Source organism: Takifugu rubripes, chromosome 11 (assembly GCF_901000725.2).
Source record: "Takifugu rubripes chromosome 11, fTakRub1.2, whole genome shotgun sequence".
Classification (NCBI taxonomy): domain Eukaryota; kingdom Metazoa; phylum Chordata; class Actinopteri; order Tetraodontiformes; family Tetraodontidae; genus Takifugu; species Takifugu rubripes.
Window position 1 is genome coordinate 4,357,374 of NC_042295.1, and position 26,305 is coordinate 4,383,678.

At 43.7% G+C, this 26,305-nt stretch overlaps 2 protein-coding genes across 11 annotated transcripts in view; one reads left to right on the top strand and one right to left on the bottom strand.

The window, feature by feature from the left end:
* sgcg (sarcoglycan, gamma) lies at positions 1-6,829 on the top strand. Of its 9 annotated transcripts, XM_029843561.1 has the most exons (11): positions 1-207; positions 1,308-1,467; positions 1,575-1,671; positions 1,745-1,852; positions 2,950-3,144; positions 3,487-3,591; positions 4,142-4,229; positions 4,823-4,942; positions 5,159-5,231; positions 5,386-5,509; positions 5,795-6,829. In XM_029843561.1, the coding sequence occupies exons 5-11, from the start codon at positions 2,950-2,952 to the stop codon at positions 5,960-5,962; spliced, it is 873 nt and encodes a 290-aa protein (XP_029699421.1). In that variant the 5' UTR covers positions 1-207; positions 1,308-1,467; positions 1,575-1,671; positions 1,745-1,852; the 3' UTR covers positions 5,963-6,829. The 9 variants fall into 9 exon arrangements, with proteins under 9 accessions (XP_029699421.1, XP_029699422.1, XP_029699423.1 ...); XM_029843562.1 differs by lacking the exon at positions 1,308-1,467; XM_029843563.1 differs by lacking the exon at positions 1,308-1,467 and having other exon boundaries at positions 1-203.
* Positions 6,222-26,305, bottom strand: part of sacs (sacsin molecular chaperone) — a 22,536-nt gene continuing 2,452 nt past the window's right edge. For both annotated transcript variants that reach the window (XM_011608254.2, XM_029843550.1), the window contains exons 4-11: positions 25,789-25,939; positions 23,523-23,613; positions 23,369-23,454; positions 23,090-23,201; positions 22,694-22,840; positions 21,040-22,525; positions 20,826-20,917; positions 6,222-19,813 (exon numbers count right to left, since the gene is read on the bottom strand). In XM_011608254.2, coding sequence (XP_011606556.2) covers positions 8,262-19,813; positions 20,826-20,917; positions 21,040-22,525; positions 22,694-22,840; positions 23,090-23,201; positions 23,369-23,454; positions 23,523-23,613; positions 25,789-25,939 — 13,717 coding nt within the window. In that variant the 3' untranslated portion in view covers positions 6,222-8,261. The remainder of the gene's footprint in view (positions 19,814-20,825; positions 20,918-21,039; positions 22,526-22,693; positions 22,841-23,089; positions 23,202-23,368; positions 23,455-23,522; positions 23,614-25,788; positions 25,940-26,305) is intronic.

Sequence of the window (26,305 nt, forward strand, 5' to 3'; positions counted from 1 at the left end):
AGTATGAATGGGCCAGAGTCACTGGGAATGGGTGAGAGTGGGCTGGAGTCTGCAGGAGTTGGCAGTGGGAGTGCCGTGGTCGGGGCAGGTCCGGATATGGATTTATGGCAGGCGCAGCTGTTGAGTGTGACAGACGCGTGGGGAAAGCAGCTGGAGCTCCGCTCCGTTGGAGAGTTTGAAGAGAGCCGAGCTCCTACACACCAGTGAGTAAGTCCTCTTCTTTCCCGTCTCTTCCTGAGGATCGTGAGTTCTCCTGCCCTCAGGCAACCTTTGACCTCCTGGTCATTTGCTTGTTTTTCCTTTATGTTGTTGTGATGTTGTGACTGGTCACAGTCATTAAAGTTGTAGCTTTGTTTATAGAGTGTTTAAATTTGCCAGCTGTCTGACGTTCATCATACAGGGTCACCAAATAGAGCCTGCCTAAACTAAGTTCTGAGCAACAGTCTGTGACTTTGCTCTTAATATTTGCTAGAACACAGCATACCGTTGGGTCCTGGGCTTCCTTTTTAAATTTAGTTCACAATGCTGTTTCCTATTTTTAGAAGCCAGGCAGACACAACCTCAACCTTGTGCTCAGCTTTCAGTCTCCGCTCAACTCCACTCTTCTGAATGTTACCGCTCAAACTTCTCACGTTTGCTGAAACTGGCTGTGTCGCAGTAAAATCCTGGATTCTCCTGGTTTTGGCTCACATTCAGGCTCAGAGCAACACGCCGGTTTAAGGTTATTTAAGGGAGCGACTGTAAAAACCAGCCTGTGCTGACTGAGTCTGCATCCCATCAAACCTCAATTCATTCGTCTCCTCTGTGATATCTATTTCAAATTTAATTGAAAACACGTTCTTCTAAAAAGAAACTCCCTGAATCAAACATTTATTTTCTCGACTAGGTTTAGACTCTTTTTCCACCCATAAAAGAACATTCCTGGGCCAGAGTTGGGAGACCGCTCCGTGTTTATTTGGGTTGCTATGGAAGGATCGGCCACAGAAACGGGAGACCTTAACTATCCTGCTGTCTGGTCCTCCCACTGTTGTCAGAGTTAAGAGGTCTCTTAATGGATCCATTTAATGTAATTAGAGAGGATCAGATTCATTAAGACCACAATGAACAAACCCAGTCTTAACATCAGCGCTCGTCTGTGCATGGCAGCAGAGTTTGTGATTAAACAGAAGAACCGAGTCTCATCTTAATCCAATCGGTTGCTTTCTTTTTTTTAACCTGCGGTACTTCTGATGCAGAACAACTAGTACAAACCCAGTAAAGCAGACATTTGTTAGAAAACCAGTTTAATCAGAAAACCTGTGGGGTAGCTTCACCTGTTCCACACAGATGGCTCCTCAAGCATCAGATGGTTCTCCAGGAAACCTTGTTTGGCGCCTCTCCTGAAAGTATCTGAGCGTGTGTTCACACACCCACCGAGAGCTTTGCTGTAGTTCTGCAGCTCCATTTGTCATCTTGACTCTCTCACAGGTGTGATTAATAATAAGCTTTCTTTTCATATCTGCTGAATTTCACACTAGCTGTTCTTCACTCTTCTTTTCTATTTAGCACAACGTTACTTTTCCCTGTGTTTCCAGGCTGTGTTCACGGGTTAAGGCGTGAATTAAGAACTATCATCCCACGGGTCCTGTGGAGGTGCTTTGGTTCCAAAGACGGGTCCACAGCGTCCTTCCGGTACATGGAACATCATCACAATCACCTCAGCCTGTGAACCCAGCAGAGCTTTAATTCACCTCTTTATTTACAGAAAGACAACATATTTCCTCTGTATCTGATGCTGCTGAGGTTCCTGTAAAAAAAAAAGAAAGAAAAACTTTCTGCCATCTTTAATCAAATTAAAAAGTCTTACCAGCGGGTGAGGAGGCCCAAACTGTATGTGTACATCACAATTCGGTAAATTTAGGACATACTGGTCACTGCAGGATACATGGTGTCATGATGACCCATCATTCCTAGAATCTGATTTTGTTCTATAATTGTAAGCAGAACACTAACATTTCTACAGTCCCACTAAAGGCAACAGAAAAGTCCCACCTAGGCTCAGTCAGGAGTTTCACCCCATTGTTATCAAAATGATACAGGATTGAGTTACAGCAGTGAGATAAAGATTATCTGTGAGAACAGAAACCAGCTCTGGCAAAAGTTTTACCTCCCTTACTGAAGCCAGACGGCCTTAATTCAATACAGCCCACCACCAGGGGGCTCCTGCTGCTATAATTACCCAAATAACGATGAATTTTCAGCAGAAAAAAAAATCAGTGGACCAGACATCTGACTGGGATCGATAGTGAGTGGAGGACACGTGTCTGATGAACCGAGGAATTCCTGACGGGAGATGAGACAGCTGAGACAAACAGCTCTGGGAGTTTTAGCTACACAATAAACTCCACAGTATCACAGATTCACTCCCATGATGCCTTTGCTGGACTCGTCTCCTGTGTTAGTCCAATATCGGTCCCCAAGGGATGCCCGTCCATGTCTCGTGGGCCGGGAAAAGGGGGGGGGGGGGTGTCTCAGATTCTCCAGGCCTGCAGTCAGAATTCCACCATGAGAACTGAAAACAAATCTGCCCTGGAATATCTGGAACTTTCCTTCAAAAACCACTGGAATAGTAGTCAAAGTTTCCACTGGGCGCAGAGAACCAGTGAGCAGCTCCTGAGCTGGTGGGTTTGATTAAACAGTGGTGGAACTTTACAGAAGCAATGACCATGATGGACCATTGCAGGTTTGAACCTGAAAAGGTTGTAAAAACTTAGATGTTGTAAATCTTATTAATGGTCCATCATCTAAAAAGTGAGAACACCCGACAGAAAAGAGTCATGAGCTGACGTGTTTGTGCTGACTATGGGATGGCAGAGGTCAAAAACACATAACAGTGACCTCATCCATCTCATCCGTGGTCCATCCCACGTTCCTCATGGTCCTATCTGGTTCCTGATGTTTGTGGAGCAGATGGTTCAGGAGCAGTACGTCACCACCACCCAGGGCAGTAACGGGTCTGGCCCGCTGTCCCAGCACGTCTACACCATCGGCATCTATGGCTGGAGGAAGCGCTGCCTCTACCTGTTTGTGCTACTGCTCATCATCATCCTCATCGTCAACTTGGCTCTGACCATCTGGATCTTCAGGGTCATGTGGTTCAATACGGTAGGTGTGGCTGATCCAGCACTGCTTCTGGAGCTTTTCATTACACTTTTTAGCCTCCTGTGTTGGTTCCTGTACTAGTTATAGACTCGGCTGAACCTGAAAGGAGGATAAAGAGGTTTTTATTCCCTCTCCTTCACCTTTTGGTTCTTCTTGACCTGTTGCGTTCAACTATAGTGAATCCATGCACGCAGAAAAGTAGCAGGTGTAAACGTGAGATAAGTCGCGGTCATGAATCATGTCGTTCAGACAGCAGCTGCAGCTTCATGAAGAACCTTTACTCATCTTTGATTTGTGCTTACCCTGAGTTACAGTCTGCCTCTGTCTTCATGTCATCTGTTGAAGGACGGGATGGGTCTCCTTCAGATCCACTCAGACGGGCTCAAACTGGATGAGGGCGAGTCAGAGTTTCTCTCTCCCATCTATGCTGGGGAGATCCACTCCAGAGAGGTACCATCATCACTAACACACATTCTTCTGGCTCATCCTCTCACATCCTTCTTCTCTCCATCAATCTTATCCTCCTTCATCTGCCTCCTTCATCCTCAACACCGCTGAGCTGGAGCTTCTCACAGCCATCATCTCGTTCCTCGGGCTGCTCTTCTCAGCCAGCTGTGTAATTTTGGACGTTTGTTGGAAGCAAACGCGTTGGCAGTCGCACACAGTGCACGTGGTGCTGGTGCACTGAGCTTTCCCATTAACCTCCAGGATGTTTGTGGTAGTTTATGGCAGCCAGCAGCAGATGGCAACACTTTACTGCAGTTTATACATTAGCAACTTTCATGCTCATAACAGCAACTTTTAAGTATGCTTCCTTTAATGAGCTTCATTATAAAGCAACATGGGGGGTTGAGACAGACAGACAGACAGCCAGTCGGGTGGACTCCTGATAATCGGGACAAATAAAGCTATTTTTGTTGTGTGAAAGGCTGATTATGTCTGATGTTTCTGTGGGAACGTCCTGGTGAACAGCTTCTTTTGATTTTGTCTTTATCTTCAGGACTCTTCACTTCACGCACACTCATCAGAAAATGTTTCCCTCAACGCGCGAGACGAGAACGGCGACGTCACAGCGAGGATATCTGTGGGTAAGAGCCAGGAAGCCTTAGAAGTCCTCTCAAGCTCCTGCTGATATATGGCGCCAGTCAGGGCGTCATTTCCTAGCGTGTCCTGCAGCAGTCACTCTTCCGACGCTAACGCCATCATTCCATTTCCATTCGCTCAGATTTCCATTTAAAACCCATTAAATGCCACATTCCTCTTGCTGCCATCGCCTCAGGATCCTCCTGGATGACAGCAGACCTGAGGCCTGTGCAGGATCACATTAGTGCTTCTTTTATGGCTCTCCAGCAGCCACGTTTGGGGTGTTTTGTCATGATTAAAATGCCGACAAATGACCCAGTAATCTGCGACATCCTTGATCATCAGGCCATAAAAAGCCTCCTCGCAGGCTTTTGTGAATAAAAGTGAAATGTTTGTCACAGAAGATGATGGTAACTTACCCTGATCATGGTGACCACAGGATGGAGGAGTGACCTCACAACGGTCACAATTTGGGTTCCTTCTGCTCAAACATATCTCTCGAACGTGCACGTAACGGTGAAAAGCGCGATATGTATGTGTCTGTGCTGGTGCCAGACGTGTCTTCAGGTGATTCAGTCACTTGTTTTTGTCATTGCAGGTCCAAATGAGGTTGAAGGACACACCCGGAATCTGCTCATTAACTCCTACAATGACAAGGCGCTGTTCAGGGCAGATGGCGAACAGACCCTGATCGGTCCAGACAAACTGCGCATCACAGGTGCGCTAATGTGTGTCACCTGCAGCTCATTCACCTGCAGCTCATTACCATTAGCTTGGTGTGTTTGGTTAAGCTGATCACCACAGAGAAAACATTTCCTGTCTCTCGGCATCCCTACCGTGTTGGATCACAGGCATCAGCGTAGGCATGTTTGGATGCGATGAGGTCATCCATCATTCCAGTCCAGCTCACCTTCTCCTTGTTCTTGTCCGTCAGGACCTGAAGGAGCACTGTTCCAGCACTCAGTGGAGATTCCCCTGCTGAGATCTGAGCTCTTCAAAGATCTGAGGTGACCTGTTAGCCCCCGTCTGAGTCATTAACAACAGAATCAGCTAGTTGGTTTCCAGCTTTGCTCAAGTTGATGTGCTGTTAATGAAAATGAGTCCAATTGCCAAAACAAGAGTGCTTGCATCATTTGGATGGATAATGATGTCATCCTTCAGGCTGGAGTCTCCCACGCGCTCTCTCGGGATGAACGCTCCTAAAGGAGTTCACCTGAAAGCTCTGGCAGGCAACATTGAAGTTGCTTCCAACATGGATGTTATTCTTCAGTCTGCTGCAGGACTGGTGAGTCTTTTCAAGGATGCTCTTTTCCTTAATCGGCACAATAAACCTGGATTTACTGCTTCACCTCACAGTTTCATTGAAACTGGTCAAATTTTGTGGTGCAGCTAAATTACTTGATTATGTATGTTGACATTTTAATTCAGTCTTGGTGCAGTTTTGATGATATTGCCCCTTTAACTTATTTACACATTTAAGCTCTCTAACACCAGCATGTGTAAAATGGTTAAAGCAGAATATTCTGGTGAATGGTGACCGAATCTGTCTGTGTGTCTGACTGTTGAGCAGCTGGTGCTGGACGCGGAGACGGTGCGCATGCCGGATCTGCCTTTGAGCAAAGGAGACGTTTCTGGGAACGGTCAGGGTCTCTACGAGGTGTGTGTCTGTCCCAGCGGGAAGCTCTTCCTGTCTAAGGCTGGGGTGACTTCCACGTGCAGTGAGAATCAGGACTGTTAAAAACACTGGAGGGGAAAAAACACATATTCTAGGATGGAAAAAGCAAAACCGTGTCTGGATTTATTTAAGTTACTTTTATTCCCAAATGATCTACTTTTAGCACATCTGTAAAAACAAAACAAAATGCCTGCAGAGGCATAATGGGATACATCATTTATGAGCTAATTGGCATCTTTTCCAACCACATCTGAGAGTTTTGTGGATGTTTCTTACACACGGCTGGGCAATAAGGAGCTGATAGCAGCTTATATCCTATGCAATATGTTTATTGTGGTGTAATAGATGAAATGTATCACCCTGTGACCTTCATGTAAAGGTTCATCATCTCGGTATTCAGCATGTTTTTATTTTACTTGTCACATTAATCACATGAGGTTTGGGTTTATGTAGAAAGATTTTGACCAGTCCATGAAAATTTTTTTTTTAGGAGAAGCAGATTGAAGCAGATTGACTGAAAGAGACTGAAAGTTTGTGACAGATTTGATTCTACACAACCTAAATTGATATTTGAAGGTTTTCCCAATCATTTACAGAAAAACCCCACTGAGTGGAGATCAAATTGTTTGTGTAAACATAAAACTGTCATATTATCACACTTTTTTAATGTCTGTTTTGTATTTTTTTTTTTTAAATTGCTGTTACAAAAATTTATTTAAGAGTGGATTTTGACTTTGTTTTACACGGTAAGCACATCAGATGATTAACTTGGGCCGTATTAATCAGTGTCGGTGTTCTTCGCTGCATTTCTCACCAACTCTGAAATATTATAATCAAGTTTCTCACATGTATTAATCGTCTTCCCATTGTGATTAAACGTTCGGGCTCTGTCGCCCTCTCGTGGTGAAAGTCCACAAGGACAACTGGATTTTACTTTGATCTAATTTATTAGTAAGTCCATACACATGTAAAATAAAGCAATTAATTCAAAGTGATTGTTACAGTTCCATTTCAAAACAATATGAGTTTAACAAATGTAACTCCTGGAGTCAAGAAGTAAAGAAATAGTGAGGCAACATATTAGTATTTAAATCTCTTAAACAATATAACAAAATAAAGATGGACTAGAATATATGGTGAATCAAGTTACATTTTTTTTATTCTTGACTACTAGCCCAGCTGCATGTGGGTGAGGATATTGCCTGCTCATTGCAGGGCCCTACATGAGCAATTGTGGGTTTCTTATCTTGCTCAACGGTACCTTGGCATTGCTCTGAGGGTGTTCTGCCACCCCCCTACTACCAGATTGCCTTGGTTTTGTGCAGACAAAACATGGGAGGTAGGGACACCTCCCCTACTACCAGAGCACCTCCCATATTGTGTCCAAACAAGACTTGGTGCCCCCCCACCCCATCAGTATACTTCAATGAAGAGGAATTTTATCACATCATCTTATGGCACAAATTGTGCAAGAATTTCGTCCAGTGCATCACATCAAGAGTGAAATTAAACCCAAATGGTAAAAATTTGCCAGCACCAAAGTTCAGAGCTATTCTGTTCATTAACACCAACAAAAAAAAAACATAAGGTGACTTAATGCAAATGTTAGTATGTTAAAGACTACATATGGCTTTTTATTTGTACTGTACTAAGAATTCCTAAACGACCCAGTACCATGGTAACAGTGCAAGACAGTCAGCAATTGTTCCTGGGTGTAACAAAGCAAATAATGAAAACAAAATGAGGCATTTCGCTTCACAGTTGCATTCTACAAAATTTCTGGGGGAACCGGCGCCAAGAAAGTGCAAATGTGAGAATGGGGGGGGGGTTCTCACAGGAAGGATTTGCAGGTCATTTACAAGTCACCAGCTCTGCCTACTTTTACAGAAAGATAAAATATACAATTGACAATAAAAAAATATATCAAATAAAATTTCATTGACATGCCGAGACAGAACATCCTGCGTGGCAGTAAATCATGATCCTGTAGCAAGAAAATATATTTATACACTTTAAATCCTTTTTTACATGAACAGCAGTAACAGCAAAAACATGTTTCTAAATCTAACTTCCGAAATATATTCACGGGGACTTTGGTAAACAAAAAATATTGCTCAGAACTTTTTATGTACAATACAGATTCTTCTCTCATACAGAAATTCATTATTGAAATAACCAAATCATTTACAGGAGCCTTAAGTTGATTTAGCCACACAGTAAAAACTGCATATTTACCATAAGCTGCCAGCTGGACTTTTAGAACGTATTCAAAAAAATATGTTGGTGATGTGGATTGCTCAAAGCCTCAGGCGCCCCACAGAAGATCTGCAGATGATCTCTTTCATTGGTTCCTCTCTGAAGGTCATATTTTGTGCTGCACAAAGGTTTCAAGTTTTATGATGATCCGTGCGGTACATTCCATAACTCTCATCGCCACCTCGGATGTGTATCTGTCATTGGGAATCTGTGGAAAGGGAAGCAGATCAGGATAGCGAGTTCTTAAGCCGTCCACGCCGTACCCCTCTAGGATGTGGACATCATTGGAGAGGCCGATTAAGTGGGTGCTGTACTCCTCGACCTTCTGAGCCAGAGCAGTTGGTTTCACGTCTTTGTCTGACTTTCCTTTCACTGCATAGTCAGCAGCTATAAGTGCAAGCTTTGTTGCTAGGTAGCATTTGAAGCAAACCCACTCATTAGCATTTTTGTGAAGATCATTCCGAGCAGCAGAGTAGTTTGCTCTTGCTTGTCTCAGCCATCTCCGAGCTTCCACAGGGTTCCCAACAGTCTTAAAGGTGGGGGGCACAAAGAAGCGGGGAGAATGGGATGAACGTGCGTAGCTTGTATGGTGCTCCTTAAAATGTTGCCTTTCTGTCTTGTGAGTTGTTGCTTCTTGGTTCCAGGACGAGTAAAACCTTTGAAATGAGGACTTCTCTGACTGGAAGCGAGATGAAGATGTAGAATATGGTCTTCGAGTAGACCTGTCAGTGTTTTGCAGGTCAGACAACGACTGTTTCTCCATCCTGCAGATTTCATTCTGCAAATGTTTAAAGACCTCAGTGGCGATTTCCAGATTATCGGCATTTTTATCTGGATGCCACTTGAGATACAGCCGGCGGATTATCTTCTTTCTCTCTGACTCGGGGCGTTTCCAAGCTTGTTCGACTACTGAGGTCACTTCTTTGAGGATATCGGGCAATGCGTTAAGCTTGATCTTGTTTGGAGATTGCTTTTGAGAAGGAGGTCTGAGGTTTTCTTTTGAAGAAAAAATAGGAGGAATCAGTCTCATACCAGACGAATGAATGTTTGGGCTTGAGGGAGTTGACGGTGCACTAGTGTCTCGGACATGGGAACTTTCATCCTGTCTTGAGAATTTGTACAAGTCAAGGGAACTGACTATTTTATACTCACTGTAACCAATGTCAATCTGGAAGCATTTTCCAAGGAAGCCAGAATTTTCTTCTTCCTCTCTTTCTACTTCTTGGACAATGATAGCATATGTATAGGTGGGCTGGTAGGAACCATACATGTCACCACCCTCAGAGTCTACAAGATATCCCACATACTCTCCTGGATAAAACACATTCATTGGATCCATTAGGAGTGTGTGATGAATCTCAGCTGGAATAGGGGTTCCAGGAAGAGGTAGCTCAAGTTTGGATGGTTCGGCTGAGTCATATTTAACCCCGAGGTTGTCCAACTTCTCTGTGATTCTGTAGATGTCGTTGCAGCCCAACATGGCGATCAGATACGACGTGTCAGAAATCAAATTATCTGTGGCAGACTTCAGCGTCATCGCCAGTGCCAAAAGGAAATTTATGTCTTTGCTGTCTGAATGCTGAATGTAGAGGTGAATCACAGCCGTGCCATACCTCTTGAGGAAGGCCAGAGTTTCACTGCAACTGTTTGGGATCGGGGTACAACCTTTTATTCTCAGTGTTGTCTGGAGTTTCTCAAAACAAGACACTTTCAGCCCTTCACACAGCGCTTTACATAGGCGTATGGATTTTTCCTCATTTACAATATACGCATTCTCATTTTCATGTTTCATGATTCTCATCAGTCCTGTGATGAACTGCTCTGATGAAAGCAACAGCTGGAGGCGACCCTGAAGTGAACAGAGAGCTCCAAACTGGCACATTTTCGGGGAATCTTCATCAAGGTGCTCTTCAAGAATGCTACTTAACAATCTTGGCCTTAGCTTTTGAGGAAGTAGCATGATCAGTTTAGTGTGGAAGGCATGATCTTTGCCTAGGTAGCACTGGCTCATGTCAACAAGCATCTGAACTCCAATATTACCTTGAATTCTGCTCTTGTAATGCGGCGCGTCATCAAACACCAGGCTGCTGGATTTTGCTAATTTGCCGTCATGACTTGGCAGATAAAATGTCAAATCCCTGAGATTCTCAAGATCTTTGCGAATTTCCACTGGATCGTTATGGAGAGACTTGAAAAAGCCCGAAACGACCCTTTTCACGGTGCGCATTTCATTGGGGTCAAGCTGCTTGCCCTCTGAATTTCTGTAAATGCGCCACAGAACTTCAGTGTACTGTTTGGTTGAGACAATGTCTTCTGCGCCAAGCAGCTTGAACAGTTGATGGAAGGTTCCAAGTTCTAGAGGTAATTTGTACAAGTATGGTTTGAAGTCAGACTCATTGTCCAAATTAATGACAACTTCTTCTGATTTCAGCAATTTCCAGCCATCTTCAACGATAACAAAGGCCACTCCACGGAGGTGGTAGCGAAAATCTCTTTTATCTCCATTTAAGAACTCATAAGTGGACCGTAAAACTTTGTTCCTCGTTTTCACCATTTCATCATCTGGACTGGAAATGTTGCAGATATTCTTGCAGTTGCTTATGACTTTCTCCAATGGCGGGTCCAAAGTGACGGCAAGTGTATTGAGCACTTGGTCAAGCTGCTCTTGTCCAGTGAGAGTTGTCCCATCCTGTTCCTTAATACTCGATGGTGTAGCTTTCTCAGGAAGAATTGGGCATGAGGTCCACAGCAAGTGTATGATGTCTGTTTGCTTGAATTTTGGATTCACCTGAGACCCGCTGAAGCGAATCAGAGGAAGTGAGCCACTCATCTCTTGGTACTGTGAATGAAGCTTAATGAGTTCTTTTGGGGCTCTCTCCGGATACAGAAACGGAATCATGGAAAGTTCTTTGAGGAAACTTCCCTGGAACAAATCTGTCCTCTCATTGAAAATGTGGTTCAAGAGAACATCAGCTGTGGTTTGTACTTTTTCTTTGGTCCAACCCTCTGTTTGGGCTTTGATACTAACTTCTTTTGCAAACTGGAGGACTTGCTGCTGTGACACTTGATGTTTCAGTCCAATGTTTCTTAGAAAAGTTATCCAAGAGGCAAGGGACAATGCCCCATTCTTAGGTTTGGATACTTGCTCAACCTTCTTGAAGAAGTCACTTGTTATAAATGACTTTGAAGGTAGCATGACCTGGAACACCTTCACAGTCTCATCATAGAAAAACTTGGCTGGTCTGAGTCTGTTTGAGTAGTCAAAAATAAACATCAGCCCTTCCAACTTCTCATACAGTTGATCCACTAAGTCACACGGTTCTTCTATGGACAAAAGTCTCTCTTTCAAATACACAATGTGTTCAACTTTGGCGTCATAGCAAAAACTTTCAAACTTCGGCAGGACATGATGATGATAGATTTCCAGGTCATCGATGGGCATGCACCCCAGGAAGGTGTACAGCTCTTTAAGCTGTGGACAGTCAGCAAGGAAGGCAAAGGAGCCATTGTGAGCCCATCTGTCCATATCTGCCGTTGGAATGTTTCTTACCAGAACATAGTTTGCGCCATGATTTGCAATACTCACGTACTTCCCACCAATGGATTTAAAGCACGGGAGAAGCTTTAGACTCTGGGCATTCTGCTGTGTGAGACCAGCCAGGTTGCAGTTGAAATACAGCAGGAGAGCCTCAAAGTCTTTGTCTGTCAGACTTGCTGCTTTAAATGCTGATGCCTGAATCATGTACTCTACAGCCCTGAGAATGCTCTGTGGGTTTTCAATGTTTGCAGTGTGCTGTGCCAGAATGGGCATTATGGGATTTTCTTTCACACTGATTTTGTTTAACGCAAGTTGAATGCACCCTGATTTCATTAGGGTGTGAAAAACTTTGTCATTTTGGCCCTGTGGAAATATGGCTAAGTGCATTAAACTCAGAGGTAACAGCACATCATGCTCAGGGACAACTATCTTATCTCTTGCCATGAATTTGGTTCCTGGGAGCAAAGCCCAGTCTTTTAGAATGTCAGCAACTGTGTCAAAACCAAGTGTGCGTTCCAGTTGGTCCTCCTTAATAGCAATATTCTCACTGATGAAGTTCCACACGTTCTTCAGCCAAGATTCACTAGCAAAGGTGTCTCTCCACTTCACAGGGACCTTTGTTTGATACTCTCTTGGAAGTACAGACCCCAGCAGGTCACCAAATGAGCTGATATCAAAGTTCTTTGCGATTCCCTCCTTCAAAAGGATGTTGCTGTACCTCATGAAGAGTGTATTGATGAACAGTTCTTTCCTTGAGGAGATCAGTTCGTGGTGCAGGGTCAGAAACTTTGGTCTCTTGGAATCAAACACTTGCAGCATGTTGTCTATTGTTATTAACAAAGGTAGCCCCTCGATTTTGACTTCATCAACATCAACATCTTTGAAGCAGTAGTCAACGAGAAGCTTCAGGTTATGAAGTAGCTTGTAATGAGAATGTTGGATGCGACAGGGGAGTTTTCCTATATGGCAGGTTGTGTCTGGTGAAGAGAAAGTATAGAGAAAGTTGCGGACATCTTTTGGAGTAACATAACTGACTGGAATCCCTGTCGCTTCTAAACAGGTGTAGAGATTTGCCGTCTCCTCGCAGCTGTGAATCAGGTTAAAACCGATGTCCAAAAGCAAGGTCTTCAGTCTGTAAACATTTTCCGCTACAGACTTCCTTGATGTGATGTTGTACTCTGCATTTTTCAAGTGCTGAAGCTCATCTTGTAGCAGGTTGTCAAAAAAGGCTCTGCTCTTTTTGGCTGTGGATGTATTAACCCATAAAATGTAAATGACGCTGTGCATGTCAGAGTTCTCACTGTGTGCTGCTCTGACTACAGGTAGCAGCCGTTTTAGGTCAGAATGGATGCAGCTGTACACTGCTTTGACAAGACAGTACCAATCTGGCTGTATGTCAAGCCTATTGGCTGGGAAGAAGAAGAGATACTTGCGTAGTGTATCCTTGACCATGTGGAGTGGTGTTCCCTGTAGGATGGTCATGGTGGGGTCTGGGCCTGGGAAATATCTGCGCTTAAGCTGAATCAGCAGTTCAACACAGGCAGGGGCTATCAGCAATGTCATCAAATTATTATTCCAGTCACTCCGTACTCCAACTCCATTGTCATCTCTCCACAGGTTTCTTCGGGCAGAATCTAAGGCAAAATGGCCATTGACGTGGAACGGTAAGCCGGTTTCCAAGGAAAGGGGCAAAAAGCAGAAGGCTCTGTGCGGCTTTTTGTAATTGTGGCTCACACAAGCGGCGACTCCTCCACGTGGAAACAGAGTTATGTCCTCATTTTTGTGAGCTGAAACCAAACCTTTTGAGACATTTTCCATGTTTGGGAAGCCAGATCGGTTGCAGATCATCCACGTGGTAGAATTTCCATCAGTGTCCAGGATGTCCATTGAGTAAGTGATCTGTTGAACTGGGATAGCACTTAACTGTTTCTTTTTGATCACACTGTCAATAACTGAGGCATGGAACTGTTTGCGTTTCAGACGATCCCCATCTGATATTCTTGCTGTAACAGAGTATATTACTTTTGGCTGCCCAGATGACTGATCGATTTCACAGATGGATATTTTCTCCATGTGGTTAAGGAACATTAGAAGCTCTGCCCCATCAATTTTTAGCTTGTCAAGGAGGTTTTGCACCATTCTGTCTGATGCTGGTAGAGAGCTGATCTCTGAGGTTTTTGCCATCTCTGTGGAACGGATAGGGAATCTGAACATAGTGCTTCGTTCTAATTTAAAATGAGCTCCCAAATAAAGGTTTAGAACATCAGAAAACTGGGATCGAAAATCGGAATCTAAGTCCCGAAACATTCTTCCAGGACTGGCAGATGTTGCTCCAGGTGCATACTGTGCATGGGGATCAAAGATGCACAAAATGTCACTGTTTGAGATGAAGGATGGACAGTCGGTGATGTGATACACAGAGTTGAATCCTATGCCATACTGACCGGTTTTGCCAGGATTGGCCTCTTTTGTTCCTCTCCCAAGGTTCTGTATACCTCTCACGTCATCTTCTGTGAATGGCTGGTTGTTATATACACAGAGGGCAGGACCTTGCATTGGAATCCATTTATCATCAAACACTCTGTCTGTGGGGTGTGTCCTTGGATCATAAATGAAGAAAATCTCAGTGGCCTTGGCATCATCTGCATTCTGAAGAAGCTCTTTCAGCATTTCTTTTTCGGATGGATAAGCACTGAGAATGCTTTTAATTCTACTAGTGAGTTTTTCTTTCTGTCCAAACTCACTGCCAGGCGGTGTGAAGCAGATATTGGATGCATACCTCTCCAATGCTTTGTGGCGTTTTGGGACAGCTCCCAGTTTTACTGCAACCTCTCTGGGAATGTCCCCGTGGCAGTATTTCACAGTGGTGTCTCTAACTTTGATCCAGGGACAGTCATTGTAGCAGAGTGACTTTGATGGCTGCAGTGTCAGATTAGAGTCAGGTAAAAGAATACCACCGTGATTCTCTTGGCAGTACTCTTGGCTCTTGTCTCTAATCAAGCTCCATATTCCTTCACTGATCACTCTGCGGCACAGCTGGAAGTTGTCTTCACTGAGTGCCCTTCTTCCACATCCTTGTTTCACAGTTTCGAGAATTCCTGAGAAATCATCAACACTGAAGCTGGATTTCACTCCAACATTCTCAAAGAGCTCACGACAGCTGCTTCTGTATTTGTTAGGGAGTTGATAAAGATGCGGAGAGGCATCAAAATTAAGGTGAAATGCAATCTTTGCAGGACTTACATATGTGTTTTCCACTAGAATGGAATTGAAAGCCGTCAGTTCCTCAGCTATTTGCTCTTTTGCACACTCATCCTGTAACATTTCCTCATGAAGAAACTTGTAACAGGCATTTGTTATGTTTTCCTGGTATAGCGTAATGCCATCAAATGATTGAGAGAGTTTCTTAAGTTGGCTAATGACCAGTTCAACAGAGGGTTTCCTTATTAGACCAAGACCATCTTTGACGGCCAAAGACATGGTACCACACCCTCTGAAAGAGGGAGAATTCTCATTAAGGATTGGTTTCATCAGGCACACTGTATCTTGATGCTCTATTGTCAAGAGTTCTCTAGCAGAGAACATTGTCGTTGGTGAAAAGTTATTTCCATGCCATGGCAGTGAGAACCCAGCAGGTCTTGTCAGGAACGGAAGGAACTTAATGGCCTGAAGTTTTTCCAAGCTCTCATCTGCTTCTGAGTCTCTTGACTTCAGTTTCTCATCAATGAGGCTTAGCAGCAAACTACTGCGAAAGCATGCAGCTGAGTGATCATTTTCATTGAGCTCAGTAACAGAATGAGCACGTTCAAGTAGGTCTTCCCACGACAGATCATCCTTAACCATTCCTAACTGCACCAGCTTCACTAAACATACAGGGTTTAGGTAGTCTTTAGAAGTACCTTCTGGAAATCTTCCATCATCAGCATTGTAGAGTTTAGCAACTCTTCCCTCAGGATGAATAAGTCTGGAAGGTAAAACCAGGGTACTGTTGGGGCCACAGCATGGGATACAAGGAGTAACTCTCAGGATTGATGAGAATTCTTCAAGTTTCTCATTCAAGACATAATGTATCAGAGGATCACGATGCTGTTTGTCAATTTCCTGGATGTGAGGGAAAAAGACCTGAGCAAAAAACTGTTTCTCTGTCAGTGTGTTTTCTAGCAACTTCCCTTTGCACCCAGCATCTTCAAATCCTTCCTTTACCCAGTCAGGCAACTCAACGGCACACAGATTTTGGGAGCCACTTTTTTTGAGATATTTCAAGAAAATCTTGAAAGCTGCAGGGCCGATGTCTATTCTGCTGTGTAAAGTATCGTCAAGAAATCTCACATACTTGATCGAAACCCAGGTTTTGCCATCTGAGAAAACTTTTGCATGTTCACTATCGCCTCCTTTCACAATTTCCTGGTAAACGCCTTGGCTGATAAGTGCAAAGTCATCATGCACCTGGCTAGGATCTGGCCACACAGCATAATAGCTGTAGTCTAGTAGTTCTCCATTTTCAGCCATTGAACGCAACATTGCAAGTGCAGCTAAATAGGCCTGGACAATGACATGTCTCATGAATACAGAATTCCACTGGCCTTTGGTGTCAGTCTTCCAGATCTCTTTGCGATTGGATGTCACAGCAAAGCAACCATTGATATGGACTGGAAGGCCTGTCTTGATCCTGAGAGGTAAGTAACAAAATACCTCCCCGGTTGGCGTTGCATTCATCTTCACTGTCCATTTGTGATTTTCCTCCTCAGAAAGCAGAACAGCCACTCCTCCACAGGGTACCAGTCCAAGCCTTTTCCCACTGTCGCTGAGTGAAAACTTGAGGGCCTCATTTGCATCCATGCATGAACAAATAAGCCAGTTGGTGACCTCAACTGCTTTTTGGGGGATTTCATCTGTTAGTCGTCTTGTTTGAATACCTTTTGCAGCCATTTCAAAATACTGGTTAGGATCTTCCTCTGATCCCCGGAACAACGGTGAATGGAGATCGACAATGCGTTTGAACACATTATGAAACTCCTCCACCAGTATGCGAATGATACAGCCCGACTTGGGAATATCAGTAGGTACTTTGTTGGTGCTTGCCACTTTCTTCATAACCTTTGCTGCAGCTTTTAGGATACTTAGAGGTCCATATGAGGCTTTAGAAGACCACACACTCTTGTTTATGCTGACAACATCCTGGGCCGCTACTGGATCTGGTTCTTCATACTTTAGGTATTTTAAGAGCATGCATCCAACATGCTGTGTAAAGAGAATGAACCGGTGTCCGCATATGCTGAACTCATCCACCAGGGAGTAGATATCTGTTGTATTGTAGTACAAGCTACTGATTTCACTTTGTGAGGCTTCTTGTTCTGTTCTAAATGGGAGTCTGAACAATGTGCCGTTGTATTTGTACGGGGAGTCCTGAGCAAGAGGAAGTTCGCAGCCAAAGACATTAATGAAAGGTTTGAACTGGTTAGGGAACTTTCTCAGCCTCTTCTGCTGTTTGCTCCAGTTTATTTTGATCCCTGGATTAGACCTGTCTCTGATGTGCTTTCTGATGTGATTGATGTTTGGATCAAATATGATCATGAACTCTCTGCTCATTATGATGGGGATATCAGTGATGTGATAAACTGAGTTGAAACCCAGACCAAACTTTCCAACTTTGTCTGCTTCTGATCTCTTCACTGACCCACCTAACCTTGTGATGTTCAGAAAGTCGGTATCTGAAAATACGGCATTGTTGAAAGACCACAGCGAAGGCCCGTGACAGACGATCATGCCAGGGTCGAGCAGGTTCTCTCGAATTTCATTGTTTTTCCTCATATCAATGAGAAAGTTGCACTCCGTTGCACTTGCATCATCAGCATTTTGGAGAAGCTCTTTAAAAATGTCTGCTACAGATGGATATTCTTCTAATATGTTCTTTATTCTCACTGTGAGTGGTTCTCTTTGGCCCGACTGTTCAAAGCCGAGGTTTTCTGGGTTAACTAACCTCGTACTCAAGCATGGCACTTTCAGCCACTCTGCAGTTTTCATGGGGATATCATCATGGACCAATATAATCGGTTCTGCTGTGTCTTCAAGCAAATCAATCAAATCATCAACCTTAATGTCACAGTAGGTGCATTCATGAATGGGCTTCATCGCTAATTTACTTGGGTCCTTATGAAAAAGAATTGGAACGTGCATGTCGGTATCCACAGGTATCTGATTGTTGTGCAGCCATCTCAATATGTTGAGCAAAAGCAGAATGTTGTGCTTGCTGTCGTCCTTTGTCAGCTCTCCAGTGCATCTCTGTTGGATAGTGTTAATGACTTCCAACACTTGACTCGGGACAACCTCCTCGATGGAACCACAGGACTTGAAAAGCTTGTTAAACTTTCTGATGGTCTTTGGCAGGGAGTACAGGTAAGGCTGCAAGTCCAGATCAGGGAGGGGCTTTAGGACAGTACGGCCAGGCGATGAGAACGTTTTCCCCGTCCACACCCAATCAAAAGGCAGCGATTTCATGGCTTCTTTAGCATCCTGAATATGAGTCTGCATGAAGCCATAAATCTCAAACAGGATCTGCTGGAACTGATACCAGTCCTCTGTGGTGAATGCTTTAGATTTGTGCCAGTCAATGACTGCTCTGAGATGTTGTACGACTTGATCCGCCTGTGGTTCGAGACTTAGTTTCAGAGCCTTCTTCATACCTGCAGAGGTGTGCTCGACTAGTGCTACTGCAGATCCCACGAGCACTGCATGAGATATGTCGCACATCTCTGACAGAGAGCAAATGGTGGCAGCATCTCCAACCCAAGAAAGGGATTTAGGGTAAGTTAAAGGTCTTTCCTTACAGACAGGCACCCATTGAAGTTTAAGCAAAGCTGTTTGAGCATCAGCAGATTTTACCAGCTTGGTTTGTCTATTCAGGATCTGCAGCAGCATTTTTGCCTTTTTTATCACCAAGTCTTCATTTGTGTCCTTACTGTGTTGCAGCTCCTCTATCTTTTTGGCCACTGTAACCACATCTTTTTCATTTAGCTGCACTTCATTTCTTAGACCCAGCTGTCTGAGCGAATGAAGAACATCAGAAGAAAATGTGAATTCACTGGTTGGAAACCTGGTTTTTTCTTCCATGTAGAAAAGATTCTGTAGAATCTCCAGTTCGGGGTCAAAAAGATCTGAAGCTTTGGCCAACTTTCCACAAGGCAGCTGTATAAATTTGATGGGAGAAAGCCATCCAAGCACAGAAGAGTTCTCATTTTTTAGAAAGGCCATATTTTGAAGGGCCCACAGCATGATTTGGGTTATCTCGTCTGTTGTGTAGAATCCTCTTTCAATATCATGAACAATAAACTTCAAACATTCTGTAGTTGTTATTTGTTCAATGTTTAGCATTTTTATCAGGCGGAGTGACTCCTCATCACAGTATCCCACAAGATTTATAGATAATTTCACATTGGGTGGATACTTTGCTCTATGATGTAGAGCTCGAGCTCCCCTGAGTGAGGTAAACGTGGAGGTACCCTCACAGGAGGTCCCAAATTTCTCAAAAATGGAAAGTTCAAGCAAGGTGTGCTTTTCCCGTTCTGTAACATCGGACAATCCAGCGAGATACTTTCTCAGTGCAATCTTCTCTGTGATTGATAAAGAAGTAACCTGGCTGGACAAGCGCTGTTTTGACAGCCTGTCCATAATCTGCAGAAGCACAGCAGGAGAAGAAGGGTGGATATAATTCTTCAGCAGAGGGTGCTGCAAACATGAATCCAACTTTTTCATCACTGTGCCTCCAAGCTTTTCCATGATGTCAAGAAGGATTCCAGAGGATGTTGTTTCTTCTCCTTCCACAAGAATGATGGCTGAAGGGGTTCTGAGGCGCAGAAGATGAACACTGTTCATGCTTTCCTCAAGTGGCACGAGTGGGATCAAAGGCATGTCTTCAAAAGTACTTAGGTCGTCAGAAAAATGTATGTAGAGATGCTTCCAAATCATCCTGAGCCAGGAAATGGTAGGATGCTTCAATTCTCTGTTTCCGGGTTCCCATTCCACAGTGAAGTCTCTTGTTGGCCACACTGATGAAAGGATGTCCTTGATGAGGCGAGCTGACCGCTCAGGACTCAGCATTTGAAGCTGAGTACAAGGTCTTCCTGTTCAAAAAACAGAACAATATTAAGTGTAATATTTAGTAATAGTAGTAACATTTCTGCATGTACAATTATTATGGACAGAAAATATTTGTAACTTAAGGATACACAGTCCTGCTCCATCTGTGGGTGTGTGAATTATTGCGTGAGCACTCTTCTGTATTAAGGGTGGTCACATCTTCTTCCTGTTATTCAGGGCCTCTGTCACTTTCTTGACAGGTGACCTTAACAATGGTGTGATGGAACCATTCCTGATATTGCTTATACACCACACACACACACACAATCACACACTCTACATAACCAGCTACATCTACATAATGATACAGACACATGCAACTTAATATTGCTTTGTTAAATTAATTACTTTATCATTGTTTTAGTTTTGTGCATTCTATACACATCATCACGTATAACTTTTTTACCATGGTTAGTAGCAACCTAAAAACTGTAAACAATTAGGAGGACAAAAACATCTCATGTCAGTGAGTTTCACAGATGCTGTAACTTGTTATAGTCGTGCATCACTTCAAGTAAAATACCTACCAGAGCATCCCCAAAGATGCTGTTGCACTGTGGGCAAAGCGACATTTTTAAAGAAATTTCTGATTATAATTCTCATTCTTTCTCTGAGTTGACATTTTAAAAAAGCTTAAAACAGGGAAAACATGCCGTGGTTCCAATGTCTCACTCTGGACTTAGACAATAAAGCTGACGGAATATTTCTTATGCCTGGCTCGCTGCCCTGGTTCCATTAGCAAGATCTAGTATTGCAAAAAGTGCACTCAGGCTGGAACCTGTGTCACAAACCTGAAGGCTTCCATGAATCAGCACGCTCTCTCTCTGCCTCAATCAACTTTTAAATAATCTATCATCAACACCAGAATTAATGTCCTGTTGCTAAAGTGTGACTGTATGGTAATAAAAAAAAACACCACATTTACATGAGATTTATACCTCCAAGTAAATCAAACCCCTTTCAGATGTGCTGTATATGTAAAAAATGTAGAATTACCTCTGCTTTTAGCTGCTTTCTTTAAACTGTCCATTACTGAAGATTTGATGCTTTCTAATATAAACCGTCCTTCAAGTCCAGGATACAGAAACCTGAGAGTAAAGGAAAACAACAAAAATATTATAGCAAAAAAGCCACAATGATTTAAAAAATGCCACTAAGTGTAGGGTGGTAAGTTTTAAGGTTCTAAGATGCTGCTACACATGATCTTTACCTTGGGTATTCTTCTGAAGTGATGTAGATAGCATCCTTTTCACTGACAGGAGATGAAAACGATGTAAATGTTTCATCTTGAAGAGGCAAGAGCTCCAGTCCAATCAGGTCGCTGTAATTGGCATCACTAAGCACAAACTCCAGCAGCAACAGCTTCTCCTGAGAGGAACCTTTGTGTTTGTTCTTCCTGATCACCTGCCGGAGCAAAGGCGGCCTTACTTTTTTCACCTCAGAGGCTTCTGCCATGTAGGAGGCCAAGACAACGTCCACAGAAATAGGCACCTTCGCCACCTGTACTCCAGAGTTTTGGAGGTAGTTGATCACAATCTTGGAAATGTCCTCGTCCATGTCCAACTCTGAGAAGACTACCTCGTCTGCCTGGACCCATTTCTCACAGAGGGAATAGATAACTGGCAGCTGGAGCAGCTCATGGAACAGTGGCTGCAGGATGGGCTTCCAGCGGCTCTTCACCAGATTGGGGTTTGGCCAGGCCCCATAGGTCCCCGTTGGAGTCAGCGGAAAGTCTTGGTCTTTTTTAGTTTGTACCCTTTGGACATATTCAGTGATGAGCATCAAGTATGCCCTTGGTATGACAGTGATCAAAAGCAGCTCATTCCACAATGCCGCCGGATCCCTCCACTGGTCAACTTCACGCCACTTAATGCTCCTACGATTGTCTGTCAGACCAAAGAATCCACTGACATGAACTGGAAGCCCAGTCTCACTTTCCTCCCCAGGGGGAAGTGGAAGAAAGCAGAACGCTCGCCCTGAGAAACCAGATGTGGCACCTTCATCATCTTTGTTAATGACAGTGAGAGGAAGAGCGATGCCAATGGTGGGCATGAACTTCAAATCATCTGCCAGAGAGTCCAACTCAGCACACATTCCTCGACCTCCCACCCCGTTAGTGACCAGCCATGTTGTCCTCTGCGTCTCTTTAGCCGTTTTATCCTGAGTATCTATGTTCACCTGATAGGTCACACATGTGATGGTGGAACTGGGAACACCGTTGTTGTAACTGTCCACAGCCTGGCCCAGCATCTTCAGGGCATTTGGTCTCTCTAACTTGTCCTCTGCATTTCCAGCAGATGTAACCTGAAACAACATGCGCTCGGTACCATCAGATTCACGCACATGCAGTGAGATCTTGTTAACACTCTTGAGAAAGAGGAGCACGGTGTCTGCATCCGTTTTAAAAGACTCAAAGAGCTCCAAAACCTTCTCCTTGTTGTAAATGTTGCTACTGAGCTGGGAAGGTTTCAGTCGCAGAGGGAAGCGGAACAGCGTTCCAGGAAAGTTGGCCTCTTTTATGTTTTTTTCCAAGATTCCAAAAATCCCAAAGTAAGGAGCAAACTGGTCAGACAGTTCTGTGATCTCCTTAATGTCTGTTTTCATGTTCCAACACTGTCCGGACTCATGCACCCCGAACAGGGTCTGATGAGGGTCCAGCATGGCAATCTGGTCTCCACTAAATATACTGGGAACATCTAGTCATGGACAAAAAAAAATAAAAATCTAAATTATCAACCAGCCCACAGACCGACCGATCGACTTTTTTTTTTTAAAAAGGTCAAAACATTCATCACGCTACACAGGAGTTATTTCCGGAAGTATTTTCATAAGAAAAAGTGGATTTACTCTCCTAGAGTCCTCACCTGTGACATGATACACGGAATTAAAACCGATACCAAATCGACCAACTTTCAAAGGATCGTCCCTCTTCCGACTCCTGGCTATCTCCTGAATCCCATTCCAGTCCTCCACCGTAAACACAGCATCATTGTATGCGTACAAAGCCGTACCTGTTGAAACCAGGTGAGGATGAGTGCATTAATGTAAGTGCCGTTACATTTTCAAGTAGTTCCAACATCCCTCAAACAGAGGTCGGAGGAAGAGTCGGAAACGATCAGCGAGGAAACAGCAGCTTAAACATGCCTAAGCAGTTCAGACTCTTGGCAACACAAAAGCTGAACTAATGCTGTCCAATTAAAATCAGAGTATTACCGAGAGCTGGTCTGTCCCAGACTGCCTTGTTTACTTGAACGTCTCACCTTGATGCTGCTCCATGTCAGGTGACCAGAGTGACTCCACTCCATACTCCGTCTCATCAAACAAGAACTTCACCTCTGTGGCTCCGGCATCCTCAGCATTTTGAATCAACTCCTTCAAAATACAACAAAATTACAAAGTTTGCTAAAGGTGACACTTTTGTTGTTTTACTTGGATAAAAAGTCACAACTGACAAAAAGAGTAAATGGTGAATGTTCACAGTAGAACCTATCAGAGCTGAATTCATTTTAAATATGATGAAGCACAAAAAACACACTTACTTTCAGAATCTGTCCACCTTCAGGGTACCGTCTCAGAATATCTTTGAGAAACTCCACCAGTGGTGGCGTCGTCTGTCCAAACCTCCCTGTAGAAGCCAGACTGAGTCAACCTCACAGGTGTTATTTAACAGAAATGTGGGGGTCTAAAACCTACCCCCCCCTTTAAGGCCTCCTCCAGCCAGAGTGAAGGAAACTTCTGGTGTTCCAGGAGGTACCAGGGTCCCAATTTGAACACGATCATCCAGCTAGAAGTAGTTGATAATAAAACAAATCCTAATTTAACACAGAGCCATCACATGGAATTGAGCTGGTCTCGTAAAAGTGATGTGAAATTATCTGTGGATGCTAAATATGTATCATTTAAACCAACATATAGTTTTTAAGTTCTGTGTATGGTTAAAAAAGTCTAAAGTCTCCTTTATTGTTTGCCTTCTTTTGGAAACAACACATTTTTTAAAATATGCTCAAACAGCCAAATCGCATTTTCACAAATAAATGAGAGCAACAAACCCAAAACCAGCAATATGGATGCAGAATAGAAGAAGTTAGAGGAAAACATGAATTACGACACACACTGTATCACACGTCAACTGCTGGGCTGCACTTGTGCCTCAGATAAGCTTTTACTGCTGCAGCTTCCAGAATGGATGCAGGGAGCCAGAGCTGCTACCAGATCTCATACTGTTGTTCCTGCTGTTTGTCCCTTTTCCAAGGTGACACTGTGACCCACTGTGCTCAGCAGTCTGTGCACATCAACACACTGCGCACAAAAAGAGCACTGCAAATAAATAATGCTCATCCACATACTCATGCTGGCAAATGAGGAGGGGACCTTTTGACCATAAAGAAACTTCCTCCTGAGCAAAAGAAGAAGCTTTTGAATACTTTGGTTTCGCTGCCAAAGGCTTTTCTGTCTCTAATTCAGTTTATTCAGAGTGCACGTTAGCTAAAAGTGACCTGCAGGGCCTGACCTTGACCACATGTGGCACAATCTGTGGGTGTGGCCGCTTATTTCTGCATAGGAGCTCAGGGGTGCTGCTGAGCACCGACCACCACCTGGTGCTATCTATCAGCTGACGCCCAGCTCAGGGGATCAATTCCAGTCATGTCTGCTGCTACACTTACGCAACCACCCAAAACTGCAGCTCAGGAGCAACGAAAGCATCTGGTGGACATGACAGTACAGCAAAAATACTCAGCAACGCATGTGAGGACACCTGAAAGCATGTAGTGGCCCCTCAGTGCTGGCACAAATACAACAGACACAGAACGTGCCTGTCCAATTCTGGTCTAAATGTGTGACCAGTAAACTAAATGTGTGTAAACTAAATGTGTGTCCGACCCCCTGATGAGCAACACAGGAGCTCCCCAAGGAACTGTGCTCTCCCCATTTCTGTTCACCACCTACACAGCTGACTTCCAGTACCACTCTGAGACATGTCATCTCCAGAAGTACTCGGATGACACAGTCATAGTCGGGTGTGTGGAGAATGGACAGGAGGATGAATACAGGGACCTTGTGGAGAGTTTTGTCAGGTGGAGCAGGGAGAACCTTCTGCAGCTCAACGTGACCAAGACGAAGGAGATGGTGCTGGATTTCAGAAAAAGCAAGTCCCCACCCTCCCCAGTCTGCATTAGTGGGAAAGAAGTGGAAATAGTCTAATCTTACAGGTTCCTGGGTGTTCAGCTGGACAATAAACTGGAGTGGTCCACAAACACCGATGCTGTCTACAAGAAGGCCATGAGCAGACTCTATTTCCTCAGGAGACTCAGGTCCTTCAGTGTTTGCAGCAGGATGCTCCACATGTTCTACCAGTCTGTCATGGCTAGCACCATCTTCTTTGCTGCAGTGTGCTGGGGTGCAGGCATTAAAGCAAAGGATGCCAACAGACTTAACAAACTCATTAAAAAGGCAGGGTCTGTTGTTGGCTGTAGACTTCATAACTTGGACGAGGTGGTGAGGGACAAGATGGTGTTGAAACTGCGGACAATCATGGACAATCCCTCCCACCCCCCCCATAACACAGTAGACAACCTGAGAAGCAGCTTCAGCAGCAGACTCCTGCAGCCTCGCTGCTCTAAGGAACGGTACAGGAAGTCATTCCTGCCGTCCGCCATCAGACTGTATAACTCATCCAAACCCAGCCAATAACAATAACTGTGTAATGTTCATGTTGTAATTTCATTTCTATTTTATTCTATATTTATGTATATATGCTTATAATGCTTATAATATGTATATATTATATTATGTATATATATATATATATATGCTTATAATATATGCTGTATATATGCTTATAACATCTGTATTTATTTATTCTGTTTCTATACTTTGTATAGGGTGCTATTACAATTCAATTTCCCCACGGGGATGAATAAAGTTTATCTTAATCTTAATCTTAAATTAAGTAACTCACCCTTCTGCCATTGTGAGACAATCGCTGCTCCTCCACGGGCAGATGTGTCTCCTCATAGAGCAACTGCTTGACACAGTGAACAGATGTGAAGGGCGACACTTGGTAGGACCGTAAACCAATGTAGTCGTGATGAACCATCACCCATGGCAACCTAAAAATTATACACAAATTTGAACTGTCACAGAATCATTGTGAAAAACAGTCTCATTAAGAGCATCCTGAAGATGATTTAATTCCTCCCCCAGCCAGACTTAATTACAAGATGTACCACTAACGGAATAACGTTGCCTATATAATCCTTTCATTTTTGCAGAAGGAATAAATCTCATCTTTAGGCTTTTTTCGTTATTGATCTGGTTTTAAGTCAATGAAAGGTCACCTTAGCAGAGCCATCTGTCAGTGGTCCATTAGTCTCATTTGTACATTTATTATATGCTAAGATTTTCTTCTCCCTCCTACAGCACAGGATATGATATTAAAACAGCTATGGGTCTCTTTTTTTACTCTGGTAGACCTT

Coding starts and splice junctions, on each gene's coding strand:
- sgcg (XM_029843561.1), top strand. CDS start 2,950: ATGGTTCAGGAGCAGTACGTCACCACCACCCAGGGCAGTAACGGGTCT. Junction 3,145..3,486: donor GGGTCATGTGGTTCAATACG/GTAGGTGTGGCT, acceptor CATCTGTTGAAG/GACGGGATGGGTCTCCTTCA. Junction 5,510..5,794: donor TTCAGTCTGCTGCAGGACTG/GTGAGTCTTTTC, acceptor ACTGTTGAGCAG/CTGGTGCTGGACGCGGAGAC.